The following is an 18,979-nucleotide window of genomic DNA, read 5'->3' as shown; positions in this document are numbered from 1 at the left end:
CATGAATTGCTCTATTTCACTATGCCCGCCACCAATCCCACAACCGTTTCAATAATAGGAGTCTCCCTCTGTGCTTTCATTTCCATGACAACCAGTGGTGAGGGGAGAGGCAGGGGAAAATGTGAATGAGAGGGTGGGAGTGCCTTCCTTTGACCTCTGGTTCCATCTGAAAGGAGAGAAACCTTCACTATAACAGAGTTTTAGTCAGGTTAAACTGGCCAATGAGGAGAGTAACAGCAGCAAGTTTTCAAAAAGTTGTTCAAAATTTTCAAAAGTTTGACCAAAAAGGTAGATCGTCAGTCATCTGTGTGAGACATTATTGATTTAATGCCACATGGTTTGGCATAACGAGTGACACAGGGCTAAAGGCCACAAAGTCAAGTCAGTTCCAATCTCCCTCATGTGCACATCTGCACAGCCACACAAACACACATGCACACACAAGATGAGGATTACTGCCAGGATTAATTCTGTAGTGAGCGGTGAATGAAGCACCATGCAGCTATTGTCCCATATGTGTCGGTGCCATTTCTAGCCTGTGCTCATACTGAACCAGCCGCTTTATATTTAGATGTTCTTTCTCAAGCAGAGCGACAGAAAAAGTTTGATATGACACACTTGGAGGCAGATCCGTCCTTGGAACATCTGGATATGAACAAACTAAATAAGCACAAGAATAGCACAACAACAATTGACAAATAGTATATCCAAAGAGTTACTGAGGCACTATTTATATACAGGTCAATGTTCAAACATAGTGAAGTGTCATCACATCACTAGGGAGTGACAGCAATGCAAAGAATGCGCTCACACTCCATGGTCATATAATCATACTGCTCGGCTCTACTGCACACGCACGAGCACACACAGTATAATATTGTGCGTTGAAAGGGAAGGGCAATTTAGGAAGGTAGTAATGTAAACAATAGCTCTGACTTGTAATTAATAAAATAAAATGAGTGTGTGAATGCCTGCAGACATGCAAGCATGTGAGTGCATACTTCACACACTGTAATAGCTCATTACTGTAATAAGAGTACCTCAGCAGGCTCGTTGGTGAGTTTCAGTTCATGACAGTGATGAAAAGCTAATAAATAAGATCTTTAGGTACAGTAATGTTTAGATAAGTATAGATTAATATATGTAATCAGAATCAATACAGATGCTGCATATGAAAATTGATATCATTAAAACTAGTTATTGGTCAAATGTAGTTTTCCCATGAATGCATATAGTGGTGACATCCAGGACAGTGGGGTGAGCGGTCCTATGGGTGCTTCCAAAGTGGGTGAACTCTGTAATCCCTGAGGTTTCTGGGCCTGCCAGTGTATGATGTCCTCAATCCCTCAATGACCCTGTCAAAGCCCCCCTCACAGCAGCCAACAGATATGGGGGATTCAGAGTAGAACACAGGAGAGGGAATGGAGATTAAATAGAAACTGTAGACAGTAAGAAGAGGATTTTGTCTTATCCCTAAGATTACTGTACATTAAAAGAATTGAGACATTTTAAATAAACCAAATGAGTTATTATAATTTGATCCAATATATGAGTGAACACAGCTGGATTATAGAAGTTATAATTCTTGTTTCTGATACCACCAAAGGACAAGAGAGGCAAACGCTCACCCTGATTTACTGAGATGCTATCTTTTCATTTGTTCAACATTCTGGGTTAGTGCAGATGTAAATCAAAGCCTGTGATCTTCACTGTCAAGAGATGGAATTAGTTTTGGTCCAAAGGGATGATGACACACATTTGAAATGTGTGTGTGTGTGTGTGTGTGTGTGTGTGTGTGTGTGTGTGTGTGTGTGTGTGTGTGTGTGTGTGTGTGTGTGTGTGTGTGTGTGTGTGTGAGAAAGAAGGGAAGAGAAGAAGAGTGAGTGAGTGAGCGATCTGATATGCAAACAATACAGAAAGTAGCATTTTATGGCAGAAACCTCCGTGAACGCAAATGAACAGGTCAATAAGGGAACGGAATCCAAGAAACACTAAGCATTTCCATTTCAACAAGCAGAAAAATGGCTTCTCAAAAGGCCATTATTACCATTATGGTTTCTCCAATATTGAAAGTACACTAGACTGAGTGATTGAACATATCTCTGACCAGTTACTGCCAAGTGTTTAAAATAATGGGACATTACTCATATCCTTAGTGAGCCAAGCCTATTCTGGAGCTACATACTGTATCACCTCTAACAAAACAACCAACTTCTTCTCACATGTCATGTAGGACCACTATGAACACAAAGAGGTGATGTCAATCTGGAAAGAAATTCAATTAAACACAAATTCGAAGTACAGGTCCCTTGAAGGATGTGTGAACCATTCCAGATGATTTGGTAGGAAAAAGGTCAAACATGTCTCCAGAAAGATAGCTAGATAAAAACACACACACACACACACACACACACACACACACACACACACACACACACACACACACACACACACACACACACACACACACACACACACACACACACACACACACACACACACACACACACACACACACACACACACACACACACACACACACACACACACACACACACACACACACACACACACACACACACACACACACACACGCCGTTTCTAGGGTGATGTCAACACACTGAAAACAGATGAGAGAGCCTGTGTGGAATTTAAAGACTCTGCTCACCCATTTATCACTTCTTCTAGCCGACATCACGCCCTCACTACAAATAACTACAAACATAAAACATACTGGTTTAAGACAATCAGGGTTCCTGTTTAACAAAATTGAGTTTAAACAGAAAACACACCAGTAAAAATCATCATCATCAAAAATCTCCCAAACAGAATCCAGACAATAGTATTAAATATCCCTTTAGTGACTTAGGTCCAGCTAAGTTTAAAGCACAGTAAAACGGACTCATCCACTCCTCCATCAAAATAAGGGGAGTGTGATCACTTGTCAAACCCCTGAGAAGTTGGGAAAATGACGGCAAAAAGGCCAAGCAACGATTTATGCTCTTTACAACATACACACAACACGATAGCAGACAGGTGGTCTGCAATAACATCAGAAATTATTATTGATTGATCTTTGTCAGTTTGGTGTAAAATAATAATCACAGTTTGGCAGCCGAGTGTAAGGCATCAATATTGAACTTTTTGGTTTGGGTGTCGACCTGCAAAGTCCGCTGTGTTCATCGCTGCCTCACTTCCCTCCAGGTGGCACAGGACCAGCCTGTCAATAAATCTGTCCTTGGGGTTCCAGCATCAGCAGCTCAGTGGCGTCTCTCCCTTTACAGAACAGTGTCCTCGCTGTCCTCTGTGTGTGTGCTGAGCCGAGTCTGCCTGCGAGCCGTGATGGCTGCCCAGATACGACACAACATGCCACCTCTGAAACACCAACACATAAATGTCTTCTTGCTGAGATGCTGCAGCAGAAACAGGCTTGAATACATTATTACATCTGGTATAGAAGATATTTCAGAAGAAAAATGTGAATTAATTTGCAGCATTTTTTGAGTGTGTTATTTAGCCGGAAACAAAAAATAGCAAGTCTGCATGATTGAATTCAATGGTTAAGGAGTTTTTAAGTGCACTAATAAATCATGAGGACTTATGGCCCATTAAAAATATTAAGGTGGTAGGGTCCAAAATATCTGACTAGCCTGGAAGCAACTCTGACTGAGAGGCATCTTTGCTCGCAGTCCCAAAAGCAATAATGTAGCTGCAAAGAAGTTTGATTGTTCAGGTCGAGGAATGATTTTGTGTCAAGCGTGCCAAGTAATATTGGTGGAAAAATAGCATTGATTCAAAAATAGCAAGAATTCTGCCAATCTGATTGTTTGTTGTGGAAAGATAGTAGGTATCAGAGAGTATGTGACAATTCTCAAATGTCAAAGTTGCCAATGCTGTGGTGCCGACCGTACTAGTCCATTATTTTAACATACTTGGAGGGAAGCTCACCTTATACTGCAGTACATCAAGTCATCCCTGCATGCCATGTGGAGGAGACAGTCCAAGGTGAACTCATGCGAGACCAACTACAACACAACACACACACAAATCATTCTTACTCAGCACCAGACATCAATAGGTGCATTATAGAGGAAGAACTGGGAGTGAGGCAGTGAAAGCAGCCAGCCAAGAGAGAGAAAACAGAAGTATTCAAGTGAGATTACCTTATCAATAGTGTCCTGATTTACAGGGATAGTTTTGAGCCAGCGTACCATGGCCTTCACCTCTGTGTTGGAGCTCGTTTTTTGAGGCAGCCCATCATCTACGATATAGAGACATGGCAGCAGTTTAAAATGCAGGCATATCCTAATATGTGGATGCTTCCCACACAACAAAAACAGTTAACGCATCTCAGCAGCTAAACCGGAATCACTTCTCAATATCAAGGCGGTTCAGCTTGGAACACACAAGCTGGTGTGAGCCAACGGTTTACAGCTCTGACACAAACCAGTCAGGCAGAAATCCAGTGCCTGAGGCTGAGGTGTGTTAGGGATTGACTGATACAAGTGTTAAGGAGCAGTAATGGGAATCACAGCATGCTGATGAAGGAAAGGTTTCTCATGAGGGCTCGAACTCTTGCTGCAATACTCTGCATGGCACAGCTTGTGTGGCTAATAGCAATACTGTGGCCTGAGCTTTAACCACCTGTTGTGACGCAATGCCTCGTTTATTGGCACACATCATTATAATCAATATTGCAAAGAGGACAGATAGATTTAATTCACCTTAATGATGATGATAATAATGACACCTTACTCGGATCAAACAAACAGAAGCACAGCCGACTCTGATCAAATACAAGATGTAAATAAACTTGAATGTTTGTTTTGTCCCTTGGAGCACTGGGAGGTTTGGGCAGTGCCACAGACAGGTAGAAGGCAAGAATGATGAACTTGTAGTTTACAATATATGTAAAACTGTATCAATTGTCCAAAACGGGATCAATCCAACTCAGTCTGTTGCGATAACAAAGCTATCGAAACTCCAGACTGACCTGCAGTAACTGTTCCATTTCTCAGCACGTCAATCTGTTCCTGCTTCCTCTGCACGGAGCCTCTCAGTAACTCCTGATACTCTCGCTCCTTCTCGCTCAGCTGGCTCAGCAGTCTGGAACACAGAGCAAATGGCCAATAATGCACGGCACAGAACATCAAAGTTCAATTAATTACTACGTTCTGTCTGTCTAGAGAAAAATCATCTTACATTGCAATTCCAAATATTGTGATTGGCTAGGAGGCAGTTACATAAGCATAGCTCAAACTGATACTATTTGTTGTAGATTCATGCCAAAATCTCTATATACGTTGACATGGAAAATGGTTAGTAATAATGTAAAGGAGTTGATATATGCTCTAAATGCTACCTCTTGGTTTCTAATCGTAGGTCTGTCAGTTCCTGGCTGAGAGAACAGCTGGTGGGGAGGGTCAGCTGTAAAGGGCAGGGGAGACCGATGGAAGATGGGATCTCGTTTATGGGAGTCATCAGTGGTGAATCTGTCGACGCCCCTGCCTGGTCAAGAGCTGGAACTGCAGTCTCTAAATCACCAGCTTGCTCCTCAGTAGTGCTGTCGTCCATCTCAAATGAGGACTGCAGCTGGAGTTTCAGCTCTGAGAAGCAGACAGGAGTGTGTGTGGTGACTTACAAGCACACAACGGTCACTTATGGGAGGGAAAACTACTAAACTGTTGATCAGATCCAGTACAGAAGGGGTTACAGCCACCAGCCCTACCTGGCAGGAGCACAGTGATGGCATCCTGTACGGCCTGTCTCAGCAGACTGTCGAGAGCAAACATCCAGTGAGGTTTCACCTGCTGCTGCTTCAACACCTTCTTCACCTACATGAAGAGCAGACGTAAAGACTTCTCAAAAATCAAGTCAAAAAGGCCGAGCTCAACAGGAAAAGCTCTGCGGTAACCTACGGCATCTTGGAAGCTAAACAGCACCGCCTGCAGGTTGTTCAGAGGTACTGTAGCGGTGAGTAACTTGGCTCTGAGGTCCAGCAGGCTACTGGTCAACTGTTTCCTGTTGGGTGAGCGGATGTTGTCCCGCAAGCAGCTGATCAGCTCGGCGATGTGGTCTGTAGTGAGAGACGGTCCATTACCGTACTTTAGGGAGAGAAGGGCAGAATTAATGGGAGAATGAGGCTTAAGAATTATGATTCCGTACTTTCTCTGGCTTCTGACAAGCATTTTAAAAATTTTCTTTTGGATTTATCATTACTTTTGTGCCTTATCTGTGCACTTAATAATTATTATACGAGAGCAGTACGTTTAAACTGATCACTAATGACACACATCTGAATGTGTGCTGATAAAAAAAAAGGATAAGAACAGCATTTCTAACTGCTTGTGAAGTTCCTTTCCGTACCCGAGGCAAAGCGTCCCGTACATTAGAGACAACAAGATTGATGTAATCAGTGAGGACTCTGTGCAGGGTGGCTCTCCTCTCACTGTCCTTTCTCAGTAGAAACAGACCCATGTTCTCCTCAGTTGAAGCAGGACTGCTCATATCCCCTGGGGAGTCCCCCGGAACCCTGGCCAGCAGGGGGCATGAGAGATTAAATTAGAGCAATGAATGACTTGTGGAAAAAAGATAAATATGTACTGATACTAAAGCTGACTGCATCACAATGTGATTAAGTTATGAATAACTAAGCAATGAATGCTTATCTGCATGCTGTCTTACGGTACTGCGTGCCTCGTCATACTGTGGCATCAAACCATTCTCATAACCAAGCAGGAAACAGCATAATCTATATCACTGAAACCCTTCTGTGGTTTGTGCCTGTGATGCAAGATCCTGTAGAAACCTCATTGAAGGGCCAATTTTTGTGCCTTTTGAGGGAAATTACTCACGGCAGGAAGATGCTGGTGGTGGGAGGGCTCTCTGACATTTCATCTGCCATGAGGGCGGACACGGGCCTCCTGAGGTCCAGGGAACAGGACAGGTCGATCACATCAGAGTAGGAATCGGTGTCCTCCACATTGAGGATGGGGACAGACAGGCTGCGTTGGTAGTCAGCTGTGCCACAGCGATAGATTGTGGTTAGATATGTTATCACAATCAGTGGCAGCAGTAGTTATTGGAATGTTTATGAAGGAAATATATGGAAATTGATATGAACACGCTATAAACAATACTACATACAAGCATGCACATTTAAAGAACACAGAAGCCTCACCAGCAGAAAGGAACTCTATTGGCTCTGGATCCTGCTGAGCTTTGACCTTCCTCCTGGAGGACGACCTGAGGAAGTTGTCCATCAGAAGCGCCGTGGCCGTGGCTCTGTGGTCCGGATCCGGATCAAAACAATTCATGAGGAAGCTCTTTGCCTCGTCTGACATACACTCTGGAACCTTGGGGTGGATCTTGAACATGCCCACCTTGATGGGATAGTTTAACGGTCATTGACAGAGTTCAAAAATGTATCTTGTGTTTTGTCAAAAGGGAATTAAGTGAGGTTATCCATGCTGGTATATACATAAGGATTTGTGTCCATCAGTACCGCTAACAACTACTAATAGAAACCAGAACTATGTATATGAAACAAACTACTATGAAAAGACGGGCAACTGTCTGAATGAATGTTTATATATTGACCATTTGTTTATAATTAGACATCACTTGGCTTTCTTTACCTTGAACATAGCTGCCTGAGGACTTCCCAGCTCATGGAAGGGAGTTTTCCCTGTTGCCATCTCTATAATGGTACAACCCAAGGACCAGATATCAGCCGGTTTCCCGTAGCCCCTAGGCCCCTGGTCTATAATCTCTGGAGCCATGTACTGGAGCGTCCCTATGGAAAGACAATCAGGAGCGTTATTGAAATGCGACCAATGCTGTAATCAATCCACAGAATATATAACAGTATGTCCATATGGTTCAGTTTTGTAAGTCGAATCATTAATACACCTGAACTTACCAGCAAACGTCTCAGTGCAGGGGTTGATCCCTGCTAATCGTTTGGAGGTTCCAAAGTCGGAGATCTTTAACACTCCACTATAGGTGTTGATCAGCACATTGTCACCCTGTAGCAAAGATATATGGTCTGACATTAAGGTTTGACTGATACATTCTGAGACTACAACAGAACAGTCTAACTAAAAGATGTTTCAGTTATATTAGTATTGAATATCGCATCCTTTCATCATTTGACACACTTCCATTCATGTTCCTCTGTCTCAGTAGATCAAAGCTTGTATGCAATATCAAGCAGAGAATATTGATATGGTCACCTTAATGTCTCTGTGGACGATCTGGTGGTCATGGAGGTATTTGAGTCCCTCAAGGATCTGCTTGGTGTAGAAGATGATAGTGGCCTCATTGTCTTTCAGGGGACCCCACTTGGAGCGCAGCAGGGATGACAGACTTCCTAAAGGCGACAAAATAAACTTTACATACAAAGATCTACTTAAAACAATGGAGTCATGCCCCTGTTGGTCAATGGTAAAACTAATATTTCTGCTGGTTTACTGGAAGATGGCGTTATTTCTTTTTGTTGTCACATTTGGAGCACAAATTAAAGGGTTAATTGTATGTCAATAGAGCTGACAGTGTTACTTGACAAAGCAAGCTATAAATCAAACACTGTTCACATTTAAACTTGTTCAACTGAGGACAAATCTATCACGTCACTGAGCCGAGAGCTTTTTCCTCAAGTGATCTCTATTTCTTTTGAACCACCCACTTCCTGAATACCGCCTTGCAGTAACTATTACACAATCACACAAGCACATTTAAAAAATCCCATCGTATAACCCAGGCAGACGCCGCCTACCATGACACCATAATAAAAGTATTGCAACACAGCCCTCGAACCAGCCAGTAAATGGGAGATACCAGACGGTGAAACTAGGGCGGGGCTTACTTACATCCGATTTCCAAGGTAATCAAGGAGTAAAGTCACACAACTACCACGTTATTTTTACTCAACTGCTGCTCAAAAGAGGAACATACCAATATAATAATAATAATTATAGCACACTAGACAAAAGGTGTCAGTGAATGGAAAATAGTTGGCTGCATAATTTATTAGGATGAAAGTCTTTTGGTCTATTTCAGCCACTTTGTAATTGTAATTTGATTTGTCCACACAACTGGATAGTGCGGCTCAATGCTTCTAAAATGACAAGCTTAAATATTGGCATCCATACCTCCGGGGACCTCCTCCATAAAAATCTTGATGAAACCCTCCTGACTGACTGAGCCCAAGTACTGCACAATGTTCCTGTGCTTGAGCCTCTTGTGCAGGGCGATTTCCTCATGGAGGGGCTGAGAGTACCTGGAGAGAGGCAGAAAAACAAGCATGAAGAGCACTGCAAGGTAAGTGACGTGCAAAGATATTGCGCACACAAACACATGTAAAGCATACGCTATACGATTAAGTATGTGAATAACCAGAACATGTGACCAAACTCTCGTTCCGGTTCTGAACAAACCAGCCGAGGACATCCAGAAAAGTGGAAGATGCATGAAACCCTTACAGTATTTTAAATGCTTAATTCTACAGCATATGTCTTTTTCAAAATGTTTGGTAAAAGAATGTAAGAAAGCAGAGGTATCAGGTTTATGTTTTGACTAATAATTAAGAAAATAGTCAAAGGAATCTGATCACTGATGCTAAAATCAGTGCTCCTAGCAGGAAGTCCTGTGAAAAGGAGAAACTGCGTATATTACAGCCATGTGCCAGCTACTATTGCGCCACACCGACCCCCTTCCTCCTCACTTCCTGATTCTTTCTGTTTTCCTTTTAGCTCATCTCGTTAATGGTGGTAGTAGAACTAAACAAGGACACTGTCTGAAGAATGTTATCTGATATGGCAGACAGAAGAGGAACTTGGCAGATGCTTGAAAACGATTACAGCCTTTCCCTCCATTGGCTGCCTAAATGTCCATAATAGAAAGCAGGACGGCGCACTCTAAACTCTTTTTGAGAAGATTAAACACGGAGAAGAAAAGTCTAAACAAACATTTATCGTCCCCTAGATTCCAATAAGAGCACTGGGAATCCGGAGAATGACAGTTAGTGCGACCTCTGCCAAATCCTTCCCCGTTAAGGGTATTATCACGAAAACAACATGTGAGAAACAATTTGGCTTAGTGTCTCCAAGCAAAATATAGACCTGTATATATAACTAACTGCCTGGTGACAGTTATTAGGTTATGAATGTTCTTTTCTCATACGTGCTGTCCTTCTCTGGGATCTCCTTGATGGCGATGCGTACTTGGTTGCTCAAATCCCTCCCGGCGTACACCACACCGTACGTCCCTTTACCCAGGATCACCTTGTCCCCATGCTCGTTGGTCTCGTAGATGAACTGGAGACGAGTCAGAGATAGCAGGGATGAGTGTGCAGTGATTCAAGGTAGGAGAAATTATGAGGAATTTCACAAGCAAGCACAAGAAGCGGAGGAGAGAAACACACAGGGAACAGATTTCCAATTTGGTGAAGTGAGTCGAGACCAGACTGAATAGATGAGTGCATCTGCAGTATAACATGTCTCATGCAACATGTCTCAACATCTTAATGTGTAAAGTACATCTTATAATGCTAGTTCCAAACAGGAATCTTTGAACGTCTTCCTTGCCAGCAGTTTTCCTACGTGTTGAGGCGAGACAGGCTTAAAATAGAGCTCTTTCAGTATCACAGGAAGGGTGTGGGTGGGCTTTCCTTGGTGGGATCAAGAGTGACAGGAAACTGACCTCCAATACTTGCTCACTTCGATGAGTCAGCTCCTCTGCAGGAGCTTCGGCTTGCTGAACCAGAGAGTTGACCAGCTCGCAGAAACTAGTGAGAGAACAACAACACAAGACGTCAGTGTAAAAGAGAATAGATGCTCGTATGAAAAATGAAGTAGTAGTAGTAGTAGTTCACCAAAGTGAAATTGAATGAAACCCAGCTGAGTTGAGGTCACTAACCCCCCACCCACACACACACTCCCCCACCCTTTGCAGTGCTGCTCAGTGGGGAAACAAAGCTGGAAGTCATCCGAGTTGTAGTGGACGTACAGGAAGCAGCTCCGCTCATCGATCTTTGATGCACTATGAGGGGGAAGAAAGAAAGAAATGAATCTCATCTTGGAAAGTACAAGTGGCTCATATACCATTTCTTCTTCATGACACGTGAAAGGATATCTTATTATTGTTGGAAAGTGAATGGAATTCTCCGGAGAGCCTAAAATGTTGACAGCACTGAGCCGTCGTTATTTCTGTTTACTTCTATTCTGTTCGAGGGACCAAACAGCTACTGTTTGCACTGAAAGGGTATCAGCTTCGGGTAAACAAATTGGGGAAAAATTGATCCACTGTGCAAATGCTGATGAAGTGCAGGGCTCAGCTCAGCGTACTGTGTTTCTCCTCTTCCATCAAAATGATTAAATTCTTTGTTACTCAGCAGCTGATTGTTCTCGATAAACGCTGAGAAAAAAAATACACAATCATCGAAACAGCAAGCCAGACGAATCAGTAAGCAGATAGGAATGAACAAACAGCTCACAAAAAAGTGCCTGCAACCCTATTGACGGAATGATAATCTGAGCGATAGCCAACGTTTCCCAGACAACCCTGTGCGCTTTGGGTCCTCGGGCTTCACTGCAGGCTTGGACACACCCAGAAAACAGAGAGTGTAAGAGAGCAGAGAGATGTTAGCACACGCTGTGCTCCACTGTACCTCACTCCCCGGATTGCAGAGGCTGGGAAAGTCCACTCGTGTAAGCCTTTCTGTAGGGGGCAGAGATGAAGCACAGGACAGGTTCACTCCCACACAGTATTACTCATGTCACAGCAGCGTAAAAGACGGGTATTTGCATGTACATACAAATGGAAGAAACAGTGTAAACAGGAGTCCGGAAATGAGTCTTGTCTTAAGTGTGACGCTCAAAGAAAACACCTACACACTGCCATGATTGAATGTCCACTGAACCGCAAATTGGGCAGAGAAAAGTTTAGACAGGCAGTCAAGGGGAACGATTTCTTCAGATTGGTCCACATACCTTTAAAGGTGAGACGTGTTTCAGCTGGACGGTACAACTTTCATCCTCCTCACTCACACACACCACTGCTGGCTGGAAGACTTTGCTGGGCTCCAGAATAAGAACCTGTAGGGCAGCAAACCAACCTTTAAGTGTTTTATATTCTTCCTCGTGTTAGTTTTTAGGATTTAAAGTTTCTCACGTAAATGACAATAGCATGTTGTCTTACGGGGCAGCGGTCTGTGGACACGGTGGGTTTACACGCCTGCAAAAGCAGCTCCATTAATAAGTCCACAGTGTCTTGTTTAGGAGATCTCACATCTGGCAGCTTTGCAAACTGACGATACAGGATGAACGTCTCCATAATGGATGCCACATACCTGGAAGGCAATACTATTACAATTAGGAACATGAACAGCAGGGAACAGGGCTTGATTCGGCATCTGAATCGGAGCGATCAGTCCTCAACTGTTTATATAATGATTAATAATAATTAGGAGTAAAACTGGGTGCTGAGACTCACCAAATAGGAGCGTTGAGTCTGTAGAGTTTCTCCGATGCCTGTATGACTTTCCTATGTTCGTTAGCGAGGATGTTTGCTCCGAGGTAGAAGCCCACATCCCAGTAGTCCTTCATCTTCTCCAAGCTGCCCTTCCTACCGAGCAGGCTGCTTATGGCCACACCTAGACACCAACACAATATGGAGAGCAAAACAATGCATGGACAAATCCAAATCACATACAGATCCACGTTATAAAGGATTACGCGATACCGTATGATATCATTTGTCAGAAAACACAACGCACCTATTTTGCGCAGCTCAATAGATGTATCAAACTCATGTCCAGCCGCCATCAGGAGAACCACGTTGTTGATGCCCGAGTGAAGTGTCGGCTCCATCTCAAAAGCTTTTCCATACCTGAAAAACAGAACAATCAGATTGAGGATGCAGGGCAGGATTCCTACAGTCTGATCATCGCAATAATAAAGCGTGGAAACGGACAAATGACACCTTTGGTATGGCTGAGAGTGATAATGACAGGATGCTGACGTACCAATAGGAGGCCAGGTCTCTGCTGTGGTGGTCAGCGAATCCAGAGCTCATGAACGTGTCTTTATAGATCCGCCCGCACAGGCAAAACACGTCTGATCCAACCTTTACCCCCAACTCCACGATGGGGAGGATCAGCTCCAAGGCCTTGGCCCGGTCGCCAGGGCGATTCCTCCTGATGCCATATTAACAAATGATCAGCTTCAAAAAAAAAAATCTTCATATACATAATTATAATGAAAACCTATAAGAGATTCACGTACCTGTTTAGAGCAAATATATAATGAAACTTGATATTCTGATGTGTTGCGACCGCACACATTGGCAGGTTGATTATAGTCTCTACCAGCTTGATTACAGCATCGTAGTCCTGAGAACCAAGAGAGGGCAAAATTACAATGTATTTGACACCACGTACACTGTACATGCTTACACACACTCTCATACTGTACATACACATCTCAAACAGTGACTTACCCAAAAGCTTCATTACTACAGGAAATCAAAAACCCTTGTGACGCAAAGTCTGGTTTTGATGCCTGTGCAGTTCACGCATCAAACTTCAGACATCTTTGTATGATACTCGGCTCATACATAGATTCCCACACACACATACACACCTGGACATCCCGGTAGGACAACAGCAGGTTCATGACTATATCAGGGGTAAGCAGCTCCACGCTGTCCAGGCGTGTCTGGATGCGGCTCAGCTCCAGGCTCAGATCCGGGCCGCTGAATCTCTCTCGTGCCATACGGATCTCGTGCCTGACCGACTCTCTGAAGTACTCACTGTCAAACGCAAAGAGCACACGGGACGTTGTTGCATATCGGTGAAGTTGAGAACAGGTAGAAGGGAATGTGACACGAAGAGGGAGTCTGACCTGGACTGAATGTGTACGTTGTTCAGGAGATGCACCAGTCTCTCTACTAGAGGGGTGAACAGCGGCTCCAGCTGGAAACTGGGCTGCATCAGCTCTTTAATACCCGCCATCATTGTGGCGTCACAGGCAAACACTTTCCCCTGAGGTGACACTATGTAAGGGATGAAGGTGTAACTTCCCAACTGCTCCTTAAGGACGACAAAGCCGACAAAGCATTTTACAGTGATGACCAGTTTGACCTCAGGAGACCCGTAAGACTGCAGGCCCAGTGTGCCCAGTGCGATCCTGCAGGGTCACTGGAATCTGTTCCCAGGATCCCACGGTCAAGAGGACATCATGCCCTTGTAAGGTCACAAGTGCACATCAACAAACAAACACTACTTCCAAACACTGTTTAGAGCAAATTGTTCAAGGACATGGATGGAAAAGTTGTAGTTTTTTCAAATCAAACTATTTGAACCTAAATTTGTTAAACCGATACAACACAAGTGTGTGTGTGTGTGTGTTTCAATACGCTGTCTCAAGACCCAGAAAGCCATCTTGCTTGAACCAGAATTGTATATATTAATACATTTGGCAACAAAGTTTCTTGGCTGATTCCAGAGGGATGTGACATCTAGAACTAGTAACTAAACATGAATTTTGATGGATTGTATCATTTTAATAACAGTTAAAGGGCATGACCAAACACACACTCATACCTCATTAATATGATTAACACTGAACCCTGATGACTCACAATCATAAACAACTGGGAAAATGTGCGTGCGTGTGTGTGTGGGTGTGTGTGTGTGTGGGGGGGGGGGGGGTCATGTAGGTTACCTTGACAGCGTGTAGGTCACTATCCTGCTTGTAACAGTACAATATTATATTATTGGTCATGCTGAAACTCTCTCTCACTCCCAGGTGATAGAAGAGGGACGGCTGGCAGAAAGAGTCACTCATCTCCACCACTGCTACATCTGTGGAGAGGGAAACACACACACACATACACACACACACACACACAGAGGGAGTGTCAGCGTGCGTAAAGGTGCGTGAAAGACACCGCCTGCATGTCATGCGTGCCTGCACTCGCCTGCGTTGTAGAAACTATCCAGGATGTCTGTGGTGCCCATTGCGATTCTCTCGAAGGGAATGGTTTTAAAAACGGCGTGTGCGTCCGCGCAGGCTTCCTTCAGACACTTCAGGGATAAGTTCTCCTCCGTCTGAGGCACCGACGCGTCCTCGTTGATGATGTAAGCCACGGACACGGCTCTGCTCCGGGTTCGAGGGGGGCTAAGCTGTTTATTCGAGCCGCCGCCGGCGCTCAGCTCAATCGCCAGAGAGTCCTGCCAAAAACTTCCAGCGGACACCCTGACTGGGTCTTTCCTCTGCAGGCTCATTCTCCTGCGCTCGGTGGTGTACATCTCTGCGCTTTTTCTCTTTAAGTCAATGCATTACTTTTATAAGAACGGCCACAACATACCGACTTGCCTGGTAATTCCCCAGGTGCGTCGCCGCCTCCGCTCATACACGTAGTATCCAGTGACATTCCCGTTCCCCCGGACCCGCCTCCCTCCGTCCCTCCCTCCGCTGCTCCTCCTGCTGCTGACATTCAAGAGCGAAACCGGACTCCACGCAGTTTCGACTCTCTCGCGACCCCTGCTGGGGAAAACGCATTAATGCACTAACATCAAAGTGACATAACATCTTGATGTTTTTACAACTTCTTATTCCATTCTTTGGGATTTCATCAGTCTAGATAAATATAATTGATACAAGTCAGGTTTATAGAGGTAGAGTCAAATTCTCCAATTTCTGTGCCAGACAAATACCCATTTTGTGTCTCTTATATGCCAAAATGTAGCATTTTGCAACAGGGAAGATTTTCCGTGTGTATATATCAAACTATATTTGTCTCTCTGTGCATTCTAATTAATAAAGTGTATGTCTGATTAATTTAGATGCAACTCCAACTATTCATTCCCTCACAGCACTTGTTGCTCTCTCCTGACTAGATCTTTGCTTCTGTTGTATTCATTTCTCAAAAAAAGAAATGACTAATTGTCAGTGTAATTAAAAGTACAAATTCTGTGGCTTCCTCGTCATTCAAAATGTTTCTTTGCCCGCTTTTGCTGTTGCTTGACTCATGAAAAATGAAATGTCAAGTCACTCACTCACTCACATACCGTGTCCTCTCAGATGTAATTACTCATTTCCATTCTAGAAAAACTCCGGAGACGATTTGATATTTTGGCTGTTTTTATTTATAGTACAAAAAAATGGAACTTTACAATGAATTTTGTGGAAAATAAAAGCTACTTGGGGAACAAAACAGCACACACTGCATTGTGTACGGAACCACAAACAATCAGGAGCTACTTCCCTGCATTACAAAAGCAAAAAGAAGCAAAAAAAAACAACAAAAGACAAAAACAATACAAGCTGAATACCTTGTTTAGGCTGAAAATGAATATGTATCTAGAGTCACGTCCACATCTTCTGTACACTGACGTATGAAGTCTGCTTTATCTTATGGTCTACATTACCCGGTGCTGTGCTATGATCCAAAAATATATCATTAAATATTGTCTCTGTAACGTCTTTACCTGGCACTGAGCACGTTTTTTTACTTTGATAATGAGCACAGACAGATGAGAGATGACCACGTGACTTTACACAAACAACCTGAGAGTAGGGAGTCTTCGATGAGACCGTTGTGGCAGGTTTACGCAGAAGTTTTGTTCTCACAGAATAAACTAATCAGCCTCGTTACATTATTCAAAAATCAATACCCACAACATTTACCGGTTCACTTTCATCGCGCTGCATGGTCTCTAACCTTGACAGAGAGAGAGAGGGAGGGAGGGGAGGCAATGCATTTTGTCGGTCGGATTCACGCATCCAGTCCCTCGTCGTCCTCCTCCTCCTCCTGCTGCTTGGCGTCCACCTCGCTCGTGTCGGAGAACTCGTGCAGGAGGACGTACTCGCGGCTGCTGAAGCCAAACTTGAGGACGTCTTTCTCTTTGAGCTCGTAGTAGCGCTGGGACTCGATGCGCTGGTTGTTAAGGTAGGTCCCGTTTCCCGAGCCCAGGTCGATGATGTAAGGCTTTACCCTGCGGCCGGCGGTGCCGTCTTTACGCGTGAACTCCACCAATCTGGACAAAAGAATTTAAATCTTGCAGCTCGGTATGAAAAAGGAGAAAGAAGACATTAAAGTGATCAGTAAAGTTCCTTACCGATACTGGAACACAGCATGTTGCTTGGAGCAGGATGGGTGGTCGATGGGGATATCAGCAATCTTTCTCTGCCGCCCCAACAAATAGGCACTCTGTCTGTGAACGTACATGACCGGAAGGGGTTCATCATTCTTGAAAGGGTACAGACGCCACCTGCGCTTGGGTATGCGGGCCTCAGCCGGTTCGTTGTACTTGATCACGACCCCACGGAATGTGTTTGTGTCTTCTGTGAGCGCCCCCGACAATGCAAAGTTGGGCTTTTCCTTCTCGGCAGGAGGAGCGTCGCTGCCGTCACCCTCTTCTTGACCTTCTCCGCCAAAACCGTGTGGTTGGCCTTCCTCCTCCAGACGTTGACGGTTTTCCCTGCGGCGCTCGTCGTGTTGCTGTCTCTCAGCTTGCTGTTGCTCTCTGTGTCTGTCTCCGCCACGTTCTCTCTCTCTCGGCCTGTCTGACTCCCACCTGCTCCGTCTCTCCTCTGGTTGATCGTTTCTCCTTTTTCGCTCATCACTACCGCTACCGCCGCCGCCACCACCACTGGCAGCTCGATGCTCTTCCCGCTCCTGTGAGACAAGACGATGGGCCAAAAAGGGAAAAAGAAATAATTACGAGTATGAACAGAAACATCATCAAATCACAACAGTCGTCCAATACTCATTTATAACGGTAGATACTTTTCTATCAGTACTCTTGCAGACTTTATATCCTCTTATTCTGACTCAGACTGAGGCATTTATGCAGGCAGGCATATAGCGGATGTAGAACTTAATCACCCGCTTTATTTTGACATCACGATGAGGACTTCGACTCTTCTTATTCCGGGGAGATCTGCTGTCTCTCCTAGCAGGAGATGGCACCTTTCTACCCGGTGAGCGCTCCCTCGTCCTGGCGGGTGATCTGTAAAACACAACAAATACACAATAGTTTTTACGGAAATAAAAACAGTAATTGTGTCTGTTAAGCAAGAAAACACAAAAGGTGAAGTGTTAGAGAGGCTATGTGGTGATTGTTTACCTGCTGGCTCGTCTCCTCGGTGGGCTGGAGGTCCCGCTGGATCTGGACCGGGAGCGGCGTGAAGTCTGTGGCCTAACAGGGCTCACCCGCTCCTGCTTTATCTTTACTTTGGACTCGCGCTCCGGAGATTCCCTCCTTCTGTGACTCTTTTCCTTGGCCATTCTGAAAGAAAACAGCGAATTTCCTTAATAATTGGCTAAACGATCATCTCCCTACGCGTCTCACGAGCATTGAAAAAAGACAAAAACAGCGCTGAGAAACTTCGGGTGTTATGGTCGCTCAGATCACGCACTTCCGCTTTCCGGTGTACGCCGAGAATTCAGCTCGGTGTGCCTCACGGTCTGTTTTAACTTTGGTTCCGTCTTGACGCGTTTGGGCAACACGACACACAACGCTTAATTTATTTTTGCTATTGTAACTAAACAAAAGTACCAAACGTTTCGGTTAACTTCTGGCGTCAATTTTATTTTACATTTCTTAAAAATTTGTTTCACTAAGCACAATAATTATTGCATTATTATTCTATTTTCGTTTTTGCAACTAAACCCAGTAAAAACAGGTTCCGGTTTTCCTGGCACAAAAACAGGATTTACTTTAATATTTGTGTTTTAAACGCTAAAGGCTTTTCATTCAATGTATGAAAGATATTGTCTTGTTTAGACTTGAATATTTTTTTTATTTAGGTATGTTGGCATTTATATAATATAAATGAGCAGATGTCAGTATACACCTTTATGTTTTGATTGTTTTATGTAGTATAATTGTAGCATTGTAGCGAAATTACAGCAAAAATGCAAAACCACTGATTCACGTCGGACAACATCACATGGAACACACTGTTGACAT

General features: G+C 44.0%; 2 protein-coding genes across 2 annotated transcripts; both read right to left on the bottom strand.

Moving 5' to 3' along the window:
* Positions 1-2,734: 2,734 nt before the first annotated feature.
* On the bottom strand, positions 2,735-15,413 carry LOC143002499 (mitogen-activated protein kinase kinase kinase 5). The gene is made up of 28 exons (XM_076152630.1): positions 14,980-15,413; positions 14,724-14,863; positions 13,902-14,089; positions 13,641-13,809; positions 13,284-13,390; positions 13,025-13,195; positions 12,776-12,888; positions 12,493-12,652; positions 12,199-12,349; positions 11,991-12,095; positions 11,669-11,718; positions 10,945-11,040; positions 10,702-10,786; positions 10,183-10,316; positions 9,153-9,280; positions 8,235-8,371; positions 7,922-8,027; positions 7,638-7,795; positions 7,181-7,382; positions 6,855-7,020; positions 6,367-6,532; positions 5,919-6,104; positions 5,729-5,834; positions 5,363-5,606; positions 4,994-5,106; positions 4,164-4,261; positions 3,949-4,025; positions 2,735-3,375 (listed from the first exon to the last, which is right to left on the bottom strand). Exons 1-28 carry the CDS (start codon positions 15,308-15,310, stop codon positions 3,279-3,281), a joined length of 3,984 nt encoding a protein of 1,327 aa, XP_076008745.1. The 5' UTR covers positions 15,311-15,413; the 3' UTR covers positions 2,735-3,278.
* A 714-nt stretch (positions 15,414-16,127) lies between these two features.
* snip1 (Smad nuclear interacting protein) lies at positions 16,128-18,434 on the bottom strand. The gene is made up of 4 exons (XM_076152632.1): positions 18,134-18,434; positions 17,893-18,016; positions 17,123-17,682; positions 16,128-17,041 (listed from the first exon to the last, which is right to left on the bottom strand). The coding sequence occupies exons 1-4, from the start codon at positions 18,292-18,294 to the stop codon at positions 16,780-16,782; spliced, it is 1,107 nt and encodes a 368-aa protein (XP_076008747.1). The 5' UTR covers positions 18,295-18,434; the 3' UTR covers positions 16,128-16,779.
* Between the last annotated feature and the right edge of the window lie 545 nt (positions 18,435-18,979).

Source organism: Genypterus blacodes, unplaced genomic scaffold, assembly GCF_046128005.1.
Source record: "Genypterus blacodes isolate CSIRO-AG114 ecotype Tasmania unplaced genomic scaffold, CSIRO-AGI_Gbla_v1 ptg000057l_1, whole genome shotgun sequence".
In the NCBI taxonomy this organism is placed as follows: Eukaryota; Metazoa; Chordata; class Actinopteri; order Ophidiiformes; family Ophidiidae; genus Genypterus; species Genypterus blacodes.
This window is presented reverse-complemented; position numbering and strand designations above follow the sequence as displayed.